Source organism: Lissotriton vulgaris, chromosome 2_1 (assembly GCF_964263255.1).
Source record: "Lissotriton vulgaris chromosome 2_1, aLisVul1.2, whole genome shotgun sequence".
NCBI lineage: Eukaryota > Metazoa > Chordata > Amphibia > Caudata > Salamandridae > Lissotriton > Lissotriton vulgaris.
Window position 1 is genome coordinate 47179706 of NC_141687.1, and position 14987 is coordinate 47194692.

Here is a 14987-nt window from a genome sequence, read left to right on the forward strand (position 1 = left end):
GGTTTGCATTCATATAGCACTAGTTACCCCTGATGGATGTTGAAGCGCTTTTCTGGCGAATTGCACGCCACTGCGGAACCCATAAAGGATTAGTGTTGAAAATGAGTATAGTAAAATATGAAGTAATTTGAGTAGTGAATATGTTATTCAGTTATTTGGGTAGAGAAGGGTAGGTGGCGGTATAGAGAAGGGAAAGAGGTTTGTATTTATATAGCGCTTGCTACCCCTGACGCTACTCTGGAACCCATAAGAATTAGTGTTGAATTAGTATGGTGAAACATGAAAGTAATTTTAGTGGTGGATATGTTAGTCAGATATTTGGATTGAGAAGGGTTGAGGAGGGGTAGAAAAGAGGGAAGAGTTTAGAACCCTGATGGGATGTTGATATGCTTTATTGGCAAGTAGCATGCTGCTCTGGAAACCATAAAGGATTAGTGGTGAATTAGTATAGTTGAATATGGAATTTGAAAAGCGAACAAGTTAGTCTGTTAATTTTGATTGAAAAGGATAGTGGAGGGATAAAAGAATGAAGGATTCTTTTTTTTGTGTCACCTTTAACATTGTAAAGCACTCTGATACCCATTAGGGTCTTTTTCACGCTGCATAAAACTTCATCAATAAATAAATAAATCCCCAAATATGATAAAGTAGACTTAAAAGTATACATGTACTTGTAAATGCAAAAATGTATGGAATGGTTCTGTAAAGGTGGAAAAAGGACACTAAATGCCAGAAGCTCTGACTTTGCAGCTTTATGGGTCTTGCTGCAAGGCGACCTTTAGTTGTCAAAAGGACATTAAAAAGTCTTTGGAGCCAGGGAATATCTGACATCCATTAGCTGGACACATGCAGAAGAAATAGCTATGACTTAAGGAGTAGACTCTTGGGCTTGTAGGTCTTGTCCATCGTGGGGCTTCCTCTCAGGATAAGTGAGCTTTTACTTGGAGAAAGTTTCCTCCATATCAATGAACTTCTCTTTCTCCTTGTCTTCATTGTAGGTGAGTTGGGCTGGCCGCTGCTCAGTACCCGCTCAGTGGCTGCGGGTGTTGTCATGGCTATCTCTTCTAGCATAAACTCCCTTGGCTGCTACGTGCTGTGCACACGGGTATTACGAGCACCCTCCCTCCCACGCCAGGCCTGCAACCGCGGCGTGTGCATGGAAGCTGTGGGGAACATCGTGAGTGGGACGCTGGGGAGCATCTCCGGAGCGGCCTCCAGTATTCCCAACGCCTGCAACGTTGGAATCACTCAGGTAGTCTCAAGCTTTGTTGACCTTTAATCCTTTGTTGATTCCTAACCCATCAGAACATTGTTTTTTTTTGTATTTTTGTATTTCATATAGTATAGATGTGTACTCTAGCAGGCATATCAGGTGATGTACATCAAATAATCTGATATCAGAGGTCTGGATGAGGCTGCATTACGGCAATTAGGGTGCAATGGAGCACCTGAGCATGTCATTGGAGTTGCTCTAGGCAACACATTGTGATTTTTTTCAGACTAACACTATATCCCTGATCAAGTGCTGACCCAGAGTCTAACAATGTCAGCACTCTAGCCAGTAGTCTACATCTCCTCCCGTTTATCATGCAAACCTCTCGCTGAGCAGTCTCTCCATCTCATTGTGGGATGAGATCCCACGGGGTGGAAGACGGTGGTGGCCGTGGTCCCTTCTGGGAGATAAACATTAGGGAGGTCATCCTCGAGAGACCTTCTGAACATAGTTGTGATGAAACGTTTGGGGGATGGGGCTTTGTAGTCTGCGTGGTGGGAGGCAACATTTTGGATGGGCACAGCATAGAACCTGTGTACCAGGACCACCCTGATTCTCAAACAGTGGCAGGTGTCACAACTGGTTTGTATTTTACCTACTGAAAGGTTTTTGTGAAGTGCCACAAGTTGCAATCTTGATGTCTCGGAGTGCTTGGGTTGGGAGATATGGTAGACCGGTGAGGACCTGGTTTGCAGCCTGAACTGGAAACCACAGAGCCGTAGTTGGTGTCACAGAACTATCAACTCGTCGAAAGTCTGCCTTGAGACTAAGGGCCTGATTTAGATCCCGGCAGATGGGTTATTCTATCACAACGGTGACGGATGACCCAACCCGACGAAAAATAAAACCCATAGGATATAATGGGATTTATATGTCGGTGGCCGGGAAATGTACATTTCTAAGGATATAATGGGATTTATATTTCTGCAGCTGGGATAGCCATCCCCGTTGTGATGGAGTAACCTGCCCACCGAGGTCTGAATCAGGTATTTGGTCTTCATTTTCTTTTTTGATTGATAAGTATTTGCAATCGGAGCTCACACAGCAATGCTTGTCTTAGGAATATGCCCTGCAGAGCTTGGTGGCAAAATGGGAATTCAGAAACACTCTCACGATTCCTCTCTCTGTGCAGCTCTTGTGGGTTACACACACACCAGGCAGGTGGCACACCTTCTCTCCTGGAGAGTAACCTATCAACTGTTGAAGCAGTACTTACATGTGACAGCGTCTATGGCACAAGTTCCCCATAATCCCTCTTGGGTCCACCCAAGTGTTTTGCTAGATCTGATGGTCCAGTGTGAATAATACAATGTATACAGCAATTGTTGCAGAACAAAGCCGGTCAGCCCCACAGACAGAGCTGGTAGTCGATGGCCGAGTGCATCACCCACCCGCTGCCATCTTCTTCAGAGACCAGATCCCGTTTGACTTCTTTTGAAACGTTCTGCTCATGGGCAGCAGGAGCCTCCATCAGCCAGCTTGCCTTCTTTCCTCTGCCTTCTTTCCTCTGCCACTGGTTGCAAATCAGCACCATGATAGAGTTTCTACACTTCACAGAGGACCCACAGGAGGTCGGTACACAATGAGCAGCCTCCTGGATGTCTCATCATTGTTACAACCCATAACAACAAGGAGAAGCGAGAAGAAAAGGCGATGGAGAAGAGACCTTCACTAAGCTGCTTGTGTGCTGGCGCCTCCATACTCTCCCTCCTCCACAGGGACTGGTGGAGCACCACCTTAAATCTTAAATTTTCTTGTGCCAGCCCCTACAAGGTGAGGTCCAACCAAGAGGCCTTAATGCCTAAAATCAAAGAATATTTACTCTGCGTTACGCATTCATTCGATGTATTTTACTGTAAGTGTCCAGGTACCATATTAAACAAATGATATGTGTTGGTCCCACTATTTAACTCCTTTGGGTGTCTTCCTGATACAATCATGATTGCCTGTTGTATTGATGCAGTCAGGGTCCTTTTGGTTTCAGTTTAGGTGGATGAGGGTGGCTCTTCCTTTTGTCCTTTGACCTCCACAGTCCCTAGCATGTAACCACAGCTGGAAGCACACCAGCCAGGAGACGGTGTAGTGTCACCCTTGTAAAGGCTTAGAGCTACATGAGGGACAGATGTGATGAGCACAGGGGCAGGTCATCAGAAGAGTGGATGCAGAGGATCACCGCAGGACATGGGATCCACCAATCAAGGGATCAATCCACAAGACAAGGATTAGGAAATTCTGTCAGGGGGTACATTTTAAGTACATCAATTCTCTGCAAAGAGGCAATGCTATGGGAGTGACATCCTTGTTTATAATCCCAGCTTTATACATGAAAGACGAGCACCTCTCTCCTCCAGTGATCTTTCGCCAGTTCAGGGTGAGCCCACAGTCTCCTGTCTGCACCCTATATGGCATGCACATTTTGAAACAGGTGGGTATACATATCTGACCCATGTTCCACTGAGGGAACAGATCTCTCCATATCATGCCTCTCCACCCCAATCTATGAACAATCTGCTTCCCTTCAGGAAAGCCTTAAACCCTGGGTGTTCAGCTCCCTATGAACTTCGGATACTGAGGCTTTTTCTTCACATTAGTTTGGTTAATAGATGAACATCAGTGAGCTGTGGGTGGAGGTTTCGATTGAGCTAGCGCCAAGACACCTCCGGGTATACGTGCGCTCTAGAAATGAATCTAACATAACATATCTGAGTGAACCAACATAGCACCACAGCCCCACAGGCAAATATTAAAGTGCTGGGTCGAATGGTAAATGAGAAGTGGAATGTCTCACCATTGAGGCCCTAGTTGATTCCTCCCAGTGGCAGCTGAGGGCTTCGAGGGAAAGCAGAGGCGAGAGATGGCATCGGGGCATGCAGTGAAGGGGCACAGGAGGTGCAGAAGGGGCCACAAAGGTAGAGGAATGATAGCCGCTCGGTCACCACCCCGTGGAAGGAAGTCAATAAAAATGAAGGGAGAGAGAAAAAGGAGCAAAGTCATGAGCATGTGACCCACAACTGAGAGAGGTGCCAGTGGGAGGCTCACCTCAGCAACAGGGGCTGGACTAGAGGTGCCAATGGACCGCTATCTTAGGGAGTGGAATGGTGAGGGGTGGTTGCTGGGACGGTACATTCCTGGGATGCAGAAGACAGGGCTGGCAGAATGCAGCTGGGCTTGAGGAAGAAGATGTTTGAGTCTCCAGTCAGTGAGGGGCCATCTATCACTCGTGCATAAAAGAACATGAGGTTATGATTAGGCATGTCTGTGAGAGGGGGTGGTGTCTGACTTCAAGCCAGAAACCGGTCTGGAGGTTCTTGTATGAACATGGGGTGTCCTCTATAGGACTTGCAGTTCTGATTCCATTCCAGATTTTCAAGAGGTCTACCTAAATACATTTACAATCAATGAATATAAAGAAAACTAATTTATTAACATAGTCAATAGTTTTCCTGAAAACTTGCCTTGAAACCTAGAGTGGAAACCCAGGCTATAAACCAAAAGATATAAACTCCCTGCAGTATTCCATGATAGAAAACTGATCTGCTGATGACAACAAGCAATATTGTACTCTTTGCTAGTCCCAATCCTGCTGTTGCTCTGGAAAGAATGAGCGGATGAGCTATACTCAGGTTTATTAAGGGTTTGCAATCAATCCCTGTGCACTGCACTGTGCCAAATGCTTGGAAAAAAGCATTAATTACCTCGCTGGTGAAGGAACCATCAGCGCACAGAAAAGCCCTCAGTAACCACCGACCAATCTCTGTTTCCAGACCCTGTAAAGAATGTACAAAAACATGTAAGCAAAAAATTAACTATCCGTAAAAACATAACATCCTAGAAATTATACAGACTGGTTTTAGACCAGCACACAGGGCAGAAACAGCACTAATGCAGGCCATGGACAAACTGTGGGTGATGGAAGACCGAGGGCTGGTGGCAGTATTGATTTCATTGGATTTATCAGCTGCTTTCGATACTGTCAACCATCAGATACTATTCAGCAGACTGGAAGATATAGGGGTGGAAGGTACTTTTCTGAACTGGGTGAAATCATAACTGTCAGACAGACATCAAGCAATTGCACTTCCGCCCTTTCGATCAGAGTTTAAGGAAGTCACCCATGGGGTACCCCAAGGTTCGGCGCTGAGCCCCATTCTTTTTATCGTGTATCTACGTCCTGTGCAGACAATACCCAGTTGATCCTGTCTCTATTTACAATAATAGTACGACTCAGAAAGATAAACTACATATTTGCCTAAAAGAGAAGGCAAGGTGGCTCAAGAGGAACACTTTAAAATGTAACTGGAGTAAAACAGAGTTTTTCTGTTGCTCGCCCACAAACATGCCCTATTCATTGCCGAGCAATTTCTGTCCCTGGAGCAATACTGAGGCTACTAAACCTGCACACACAGCTACACTATCAATGGAAACTCACATTAATAAGACAACAGCGACCTTCTACAGGCTGATGAGAAACCTAAGAAAGACGGTTCCATTACTCGTGCAACCTGCAGCGAAGCTAATAGTATAATGCAGAGTCCGAAGTGAGATCGATTATTGCAGCGCGCTACTGCTTGGAGCCCCAGATTACTTACTAAAAAGGTTGGGTAGGGTGCAAGCAATGGCAGATCTAGATTTACTTCTGCCCCAGGCACCTTAAGAGAACTCCACTGACTACCAGTTCAAGAAGAATGTGTCTTTAAAGCAATGTGTATAGTCTTCAAAGCCATAAATGGTATGGGGCCTGCACTACTACAAAGAAAATCCAATCACCGCAGGCCTCAGCGAAGCCTTCGACCTTAGGGCCATATGAATGAACACATTTTCCCATAGACACAGAATGGTTAAAACCCTTTGATACATCTGGCCCTCAGTCAGCTAACCTAGTCTGCGTTCCAAGTTTCGGGTCCAAGGTACGGTCTGCCGATGGGTCCTTCCAGGTTAAGACAGCTCGGCTATGGAACAAACTACAGACTCTCTACGAACTAATGGGAACCTGTACAGTTTAGGAAGCGCCTAAAACATGGCTGTTCCCTAAGTAGAAACCTGATTTTGACCAAACTCTTTGTGACAGACTGGAGAAGATTTCATGTGTTGAGAGGTAACTTACCGGCGCCAAGACTCCTGTTTACGTGAATGTAGCATGTTAGAAATGCTTGTTAATAATAATAATTTTGGTTGTGATGCTTTTGACGACCTATGGTAAAATCCTATAATATCAGTTACCCAGCGCTTTATGCCTTTTATCAAAGGAATTATCCAACTAGTACACAGATTATAAATATTGGGTTGTGGTTGTTCAGGCTTAAGTGTTTTTTCTTTTTGGGTGCAGGACTAATTCAGCTGGAACGCAGGAGGTGATCAGACCCTTTTTACCACCCCAACTCGAGAGTCTGTAACTTTTCAATATTTTGCGAGCAGATTATGGATTATGGTCCCAAACACACCCCTTCCAAATAGAGATTCCGTATCAACTTCTAAACACATTTATTATCAATTTAAAAAATGTTTCCAAATCACTATATAACTAGATGTATTTAGTACACATTTAGAGGGTTTGCCACTGCCAAAACCCTGGCACCAAGTTTTTATTGTAACCCAATCTCCATTGGCAAATATTCTCCTTAAATGATGTGGTTCCCCTCAGGTGTATACATACAAGTAAAGTGCAATACTATATTGTTAAAGTGTCCTCGCCCATCAATTTCTCCTTAGGCTGACTTCTTCCTGGGGTCCTGTAACTTATCTAAATAAGAGCTGGTCTAAGAGCTGGGGCACTCCTAGGAGTAGCTCTGTTTATTCTTGAAGTATTTAATTTCTTGGAGATATCCATATGATTTAATGGGGTACAGTGATTTCAGGTAAACCTATATCCATGCTATTGTAATATCTAAAATTGTATCATGGGTTGGGTCAGTTAAGATATTTTAAAGCCAAATCATATTGTGAGGTGTGTTGTTGTGCACTGGGTAACAGATTGATTGTGATGTGTAGGACAGTTGCTACCTTCGCTCCTGTACCTATAACCATCAGAGAATTGACCATATCTTTGTCACTTATGCATTTGCAAGAGCCAGGTTTGCTTTCTCTTGGGTTGAAGAGGTGAATAAACCTAAATATTATGCCAGTTTTCCAGTTGGCACAATGCCCTTCTTTGGCAGCCTGCCCCCTTTCCTGGTATTTTTGTGTCTCACTTTGAATTCTCTGCTCACATGGAGCTGGTGGTTGCTGTGCTGAAGACTTTGATAGTGTCAGTCTTAGATCCCTCACACTTGTCATTTATTATTGGGTTCTTTTCTTCACATTCTTTGCATACGCCAGTCAGGCCTAGCACATTAGAACTTGTGCAGGCATGTATGACAGCTACTGCCCCGGTTACTTACCGGTAATCTTCATTACTCCGAGTATAGTCTTCCTCGCCACATGAGTTACATAGTGAGCTTCAGCTCCATGACAGAACCCTCCAAAGTAAAAAAAGCCTCCCACCCCCTCCCAACATGGCCGACCAGTCACCCCTGACCTCTATAAGAGGCAGGCCGGCCCAACCAACAGCCTGAACTACCAAGCAAACAATGAAGCCGATAGCCAGACAGGGAGGCGGGGAGGGAACTCATGTGGCGAGGAAGACTATACTCGGAGTAATGAAGATTACCGGTAAGTAACCGGGGCATTACCTCCTTGTTAGTCATCCTCGCCACATGACTTACATAGTGAGCAAATACCCAAGCCAAAAAGGCTTCATTGACCACCATAAGAACAACACCACACGGTGACGCAGATAAACCAACACAAGGATTATTCAGAACAATGCAAAGAAAACAGGAATTACAGCAAACCTGAATCAAGACACAAGGAAAAGGCCATCAAGGAGCCACAGCTCCCGCACACAGAACGGCCCCAGCGAAGTCCCCAGGGACAGAACCACCCAAGACAACGCGATAGTGTTCCATGAACATGTGGGGGGACGACCACGTCGCCGCCCGACAAATCTCCTGAGTGGAGACACCATTGAAGGAGGCCCAGGACACAGATACACTCCTCGTGGACCGACCCTGGACCCCCGCTGGTACCACCGAACCCAGTGAAGCCTAGGAAAGGATGATAGCCTGTTTCAGACAGCGACTCAAGGTGGAAAGAGAGGGCTCGAGGCCCGAATGAACCGGACCGAAAGCCACGAACAGGTTATCACACCGGGAAAGGGAAGACGTGCGCAAGAGAAACTAAAACAGCACGCCGGACATCCAGCAAGGACAAGGAAGGATCCGTGTCTGGAGGGAAGAAGGTAAAGACACCTCCCGAGCCCGGTCCACCAAGGAAGGAACCTAGGGAAGGAAACGGGGGTCATGACGGAGAAGCAATCTGTCCGGCAAAACCCGCAAGAAGGGATGGGAGCGGAGGAACGACCCCAGCTCGCCCATCCGCCCAGCAGACACCACTGCCCCCAGGAAAACCACCGTAAAGGTGAGGAACCGCAAGGCCACCGAGGCCAGGGGCTCAAAAGGAGGACCCTGAAGTGCACGTAGAACGAGAGGGAGATCCCAAGGGGGAGACAGGCAGATCGTCCGAGGGCGACGGATAAAACAACTCCGGAGCAAACGAGCCACCAGTGAATCCAGCCCGTCGAAAACCGGACTGCGAAAGGCCCGCAAGGCCGCCCACTGGGCCCTCAGGGAAGAAGGGGCCAAGCCCAAGGAAAAACCCCTTAGCCAGGAGAACCAAGGCCCGCAAGGGATCCACGGAGGCAGGGTCAGCACTCAGCCGACCGCACCAACGCGAGAAAGAAGCCCAGTGCCGGGCATAGGAAGATAAGGTGGAAGACCTGCGGGAGCCCTGCAGCAAATCCACAACCCCAGAAGAACAACCCGAGCAAGTAGCGTCACCCGCTCAAGAGCCCGGCCTGAAGATGGAGCCGGCGCAACACCGACTCCGGGAGCGGGGGGGCCTTCAACGGAAAAAGGGCAGATCCGGGACCGGCCAGTAGGCCAGAACCGCCAGCTCGCAAAGGAGAGGGGACCAGGGGCGGCAGACCCAGCCGGGAACCACCAGAAGCACCCTGGCTCCGTCCAAGCGAATCGTGCAGAGGACCCGGGGAATCAGTGGGAACGGGGGAAATGTGTACAGCAGACTTGAAGGCCAGGTGAATGACAGAGCATTCACCCGCCATACCCCCGGAACCAGGAGGAGAGAGACGAACCTGGGCAGGAGGGCCGAGTCCCCGTCCGCGAACAGATCTACCAGAGGCAGACCGAAGCGAGACACCAGGCGTCGAAACACCACCGGGGTCAGGGAGAGACAAGGCAATGCAGGAAAGATCTGACTCAGTCGATCCGCCTCCACAATGTCGGACCCCGGGAGAAAGACAGCCTGAAGAGACAGGACCGACGACACCGCCCAAGACAACAACTCCTGAGTCAAAAAACCAAAGGGAGCGAACCCCGCACCCCCCCAGATGGTTGACAAATCTCCTCACAACCCGGTAGGCCGTCCAGACAAAGACATGTAGAGAAGGAACAAAGCGACGGCAGGCCAGGCGGACTGCCACAACTCCCGACAGATCGAGGAGCAGAGTGCCGGCAGGCGAATCCCGGAATCGACCCAGCGACCCTCCCCTCCAGGACGGGGAAACCAAGGAGGCAAGACCCCCGGGGAGGCGAGACCCCTCGAAGGCAGTAACCAGGCCCGACCCTGCAAAACGTCTGAGAGCAGACGAGATCAGGTGCTAACAGTTTGGGACGGCCGCAGGCCACACCAACCAGCCAACCCCACACCGAACGAAGCAGAGGGGTGGACCGGGCCCAGGCACACGACCCCCGAAGGAGAACAGGCCCGAGACGGGCATAGAAGGGACCACCGTACATAGAGAAGGGAGCTGAGGGAGGGGAGCTGCACAGCCCACACCCATGGGCCAGACAGCAAGCCCAGCGGAAGCACCCGTAACTGAGAGCGGAGACCACCAATCGCAGAACCGGAAAAAAACATCCGGCCACTCAGACCAACCCATGGGACACGGAAGGAAGGAGACCAGAAAAAAAGCAGCAAAGCCGCCGAGAGCCAAACCGAACACAAAAGAGCAGAATGGCGGGATACCTTGGCCGAAAATCACCCAGAAAACTTCCAGAGCAGACAAAGGAAGGAGCAGATGTCCGAACCCCCCGAGAAGGCGGGACCCCAAGGAAGGCCCGCAGGACCAGCAAGACCTGCACACCGGCCAGCAAGCCTACAGCACCTGGCATTCCCAGGCGCTCTCCCATCCAGGTACTAACCAGGCCTGACCCTGCTTAACTTCTGCGAACAGACGAGATCAGGTGCTTATAGGGTGGAATGACCGCAGTTCCGAAAAGCCCACGACCCGAGACAGACACGTCCCAAGCCGGGACAAAACGGGGGAGACACCCCCCCACAGGGAACCCCCCGGAGGGAGACGGCCGAAAGCCAGGATCTAGTGGCGAAAAGGAAGCGGCAGCACCAGGGCGAGACCGGGAATAGCCGAAGCTCGGGCTCGGAAGCCAAACCTGAACGCACCTCGTGAAGATCGACACCCTGCAACCAGGGTGGTATGTCCGTAGGACCCCACCCATGCAAGGGCGGGACGTCCTCACCCACAGGCGGACGAGGAGACCCAAGGTAGGCCGAGCCCAGGGGAGCGGGCCCCAAATGAAAGGACAGGAGACAGCCAGAACAGGCCACCCGCAGAAAACTCTGAACCCACCAGAGCAAAGCACCCCTGGCCGCCACCGTCGACATGGACGCAGCCAGACCCGACGTCTGAGCCAGCCTCGCGGCCTCCAGAGTGGGAAAGGCGACGTACCCTACCCCCACAACGCCCATCACAACGGACGCAAGCAGAGGAAGGGAGTCCGGAGACATGCGTAGAGAACGCACCCAGAAAAAACCTTGGGAACAATCACCGCCACAGAAGAACAAACTCACTTGAGTCCGGCGCCATAGAACACTCGGCCCACCTGACGGCTCAAGGTGAGCCAAGTTCCGACCACACAGTACACCTCCCCACCGGAGGAAACACGGGCCCCCAGGACGCTGGAACGGAACTTCAGAAGCGTGATCTGAACCCACGCTCGTCCGCGCAAGAACTGATCTCGCCCCTGGAGCGCACATCCAACTGTGGCTGCAGTGAAAGGCATGAAACCAAACAGCCATGCCAGCAGGGGAAGGTAGCCGTGCATTAGAGAGCCGTCTGAGGACGTCTTCCAAGAGCTGTGGTGGTCGGAGGATGAGAAATGCCTGGAGACGGTAAAACAATCACACACCGGGAGGCGTCCCCCTGGACCCTAAGGGCATCCAGCACAGCTCCGTGCCGCCAAGGAGAGGTAACCCGCGGCACGTAGCGACCTCCCGCCGGCCAGAGCACTCATCAGCCGTGACCGACGAAGGCATACACAGGCCGCACCTGGCGGAAACAAAACCCCGCCCACAAGAGGCGGGAGGCGCCCGCAGCGGCAAGCAGCCGCGGGCCCCAGGGAAGTAAAAAAAATTCCCGATCGTAGGAGGCAGCGACCAGCGCCGCGCTACCGAGACCCAGGCCGGCAGGCGAGGCACCCGGACCCGGTCAGCGGAGCCCCCGAGGACCCGCAGAAAAACGAGGCAGGACCGAGCCCGCCCCCGCTGCCCCCAGACAGGTACGCGCTGTATCAGTGTGCAAAGGCACCCAAGCACTCCGAGGCACACAACCCCGGCAAGGCTCAGTGCAAGTACCACCGTAGGAGCGTCGCGCACCACTGATGCGCCCCATGCATGGTCAAAGGCATGTAAGACAGAGAACCGGGACACCCGGAGACGCCCGTACAGCAAGTGAAAACCGGGAAACAACCCGGGACCACACACATGCGAAGCCTGCGCACACCGAGTGATGCCAAGGAAACGCTCAGTACCCACGCGGCAGGCAGGGGCGTGCAGAGCACCACGCATAGGCGTTTGAAAGCAACCGGAGCCCCAGCACACACACAGGAGAACCTCCAGCGCCGGGCCCGAAGCCCACAAACGGGCAAGGGCCCTTCCGTAACGACCGGGGGAGACACGGGAATGCACAAACACCCCACACCCCCGGCCGCCCCCCCCCCCTGTAAACCCCTGGCACGCTATAGCAGCACCTAACCGGCCCCACAGGACCGGGGGAAGGAAGAGGGGGGGGATTTAAGTTCCAGGGACCGCTAAAGCAGGATCCTCAACCCCAAAACCCATGGGCCAGCTAACGACGGCCCATCTTACCTGTACAGCGCCTCTGGAGAGAATCGCGCAAAAGAAAAAAAAAAAACAGGCTGTTGGTTGGGCCGGCCCGCCTCTTATAGAGGTCAGGGGTGACTGGTCGGCCATGTTGGGAGGGGGTGGGAGGCTTTTTTTACTTTGGAGGGTTCTGTCGTGGAGCTGAAGCTCACTATGTAACTCATGTGGCGAGGAAGACTAACGAGGAGGTAATGCTGATGACTGAGAAAATATCAACAAATGTTTTATTCACAGTTTCCTTCTAATGGATTCCTAGATGTATATTTTCTTTTAAAAAAAAGTTGAATTCTAAAATTAAGATACCAAAACCTAACACAAAAGAGAAAGTGAAGAAGCCTACTAAAATAATAGACTGCCCTCTAAAAAATGTGCATAATAGGCTTTCAATTCTAGAGGATTGCCTGAAGAAGGGGTTGGACGCCATAACGCTATAAAATCTGGGATCAGTTTCCTGGAGGTAAGTCTCAAGGAAATATTAGAGCATCTACAGATACTTACTGGAAAGCCTACTGGGGGAGAAGCCCCCATGGAAACAGTGTGGTTCCAAAATTGATACCAACAGCCCCAGAAACGACTATTACACACAATTTGGTTCCCTTCCCCACAAATGATAAACATCAACAATCCCAAAATATCAATCCCCTGACAACACTACCACTTCCGTCGGAATCAACCCCTTTTGTAATTATGTTAAGAAATATACCCATTTTAAGGCCCAATGTAATGGAAATATTGCCCGAGTTAAAAAATAAGGTGATACACTGGCTAGCTAAAAAATCATAGGGCACAATTTGTCTGTCTAATAAAATTATAATGGTGAGAAGAGTTGGAATGATAGGACCCTCAAGGAAAATTGGTAAAATGATTGTATTGTGGTGAACTTCCGTTCCCCTTTTTGTGGCAAAAACTCTCCTCTCTGATTTCGCTAATAAACCTGACGATAGCAATATCGATAGGAATATCAGAGTTGTACCCCTGGGGTATTTATATAGGCCTGAAATGTATATGGATACAAATCAAAATCTCACGCAATTTGTACCTAAAAAAAACCTAACAAACTTTTTCTAGATGGCCAGAACTCTTGTCGATTTGACCCAGTATTTAAATATAAACTCCAGACCACAATACCAACAGCAAATCGGTACCTTCCTCTCTCATACTACAATGACCAAGATTGACAACAAGAGAGGGATGGAGTAAAGGGCCATAATTGTCCTAAAGTACATGCTGCAAATTTGTCAATAGGTAATCCGGAAATGGGCAGCCAATGAATAACCCTAGAAGATCACTACAAAGAAAAGGTCCTAAATAATTCAGAACTAGGTTTATTGACCTTTCCAGCAATTGACCCTGGAGGTTGCCCAGGATACAATAAAAAATTCACAGAATAAGACTGAGTTTTCCAACTTCCGAAGCCACGAAAACAATTAAAACCATATTGAAGTCTTGGAATGTTAGTGGAATAAAATACAAACTATTGAATACAGACTATTAGAGATTATCAACAAAGCCCAACTAGCATGCCTTCAAGAGAAGTTGGCAATAGATGATTTCTCTGTGGAGGGTTTCATGACACTTTTAACCCCAGCTACTTCTTCAGAGGGGGGACGGGCTAAGGGAGGCCTGGCTGTGTTAATATCAACAACCTCCTCAATGGAAGTCTTAAAGTTGTTCCTGTCCTCCCCTTACTTTCAGTTTATCCATCTGATAACAGAAGAAAGGACTAATTTGGTTATAATTAACTTTCATAACAATGTCTTTGACACAACTAAAGTGACAGTAATAATGGACTTAAGTAAAGAACTTGATTATTTTTTAGCTAAAATTAAGGATGGATAGGAGATTTTAATATGTGCAAATGTCAGAGACAAGGACCTGAAAATTGGCGCTATGTCAAAACAAATGGCGATGACTTTCACATTTTCTGCATAATCTGTATGGAGAAGTTTGAAATGAAATGATTTGTAAGTATAATTTGATTCGTATATGGCATAATGTATTGGGGATGGGGAAACAGAGGTACCTACATATTACGGGAATGGTAGAAGTTCTGTTATTGATCATGTTTTGGTGACAGAAAATGGTGAGAGTCTAACAGATTCTCTTATTGCAATCCCGAATGCCTCCAGTGATCACATTACCCTGGCATTAGCTCTTAAAATAAAAACTACAAGGCCAATAGCATAGAATGCCTGAATCAAATTAGAAGACAGGGTAAGAATGACCTTACTCTAAGATGGGGAAATGTAGACGGCTCAGCAAAAACCCAGGAAAGTATGGCAGATTCACTTAACGATTTTTATGGCAGTACAGACCTTAAGTCTTCCCCGGAGTTTATTATGGAAGCTTTTTGTAAAATTATGGCATGTTTTGCTGAGATGCTGGACTGCCGAACCAGAGGGAAAAATAATAGAAACAGGGGCTGGTTTGACACCGAATGCTCACTGATAAACAGAAAATTAACGAAAGCCTTGCAGGT

General features: G+C 48.7%; 1 protein-coding gene and 1 pseudogene across 1 annotated transcript in view; one reads left to right on the plus strand and one right to left on the minus strand.

Annotated features, from left to right (window-relative positions):
- The window catches only part of SLC23A3 (solute carrier family 23 member 3), a 412559-nt gene that overhangs the window by 262994 nt on the left and 134578 nt on the right, over positions 1-14987 (plus strand). Inside the window, exon 8 of the mRNA XM_086954432.1 lies at positions 999-1252. Within this exon, the coding sequence (XP_086810558.1) occupies positions 999-1252 (254 nt within the window). The remainder of the gene's footprint in view (positions 1-998; positions 1253-14987) is intronic.
- LOC147729530 (5S ribosomal RNA) lies at positions 10482-10600 on the minus strand (annotated as a pseudogene).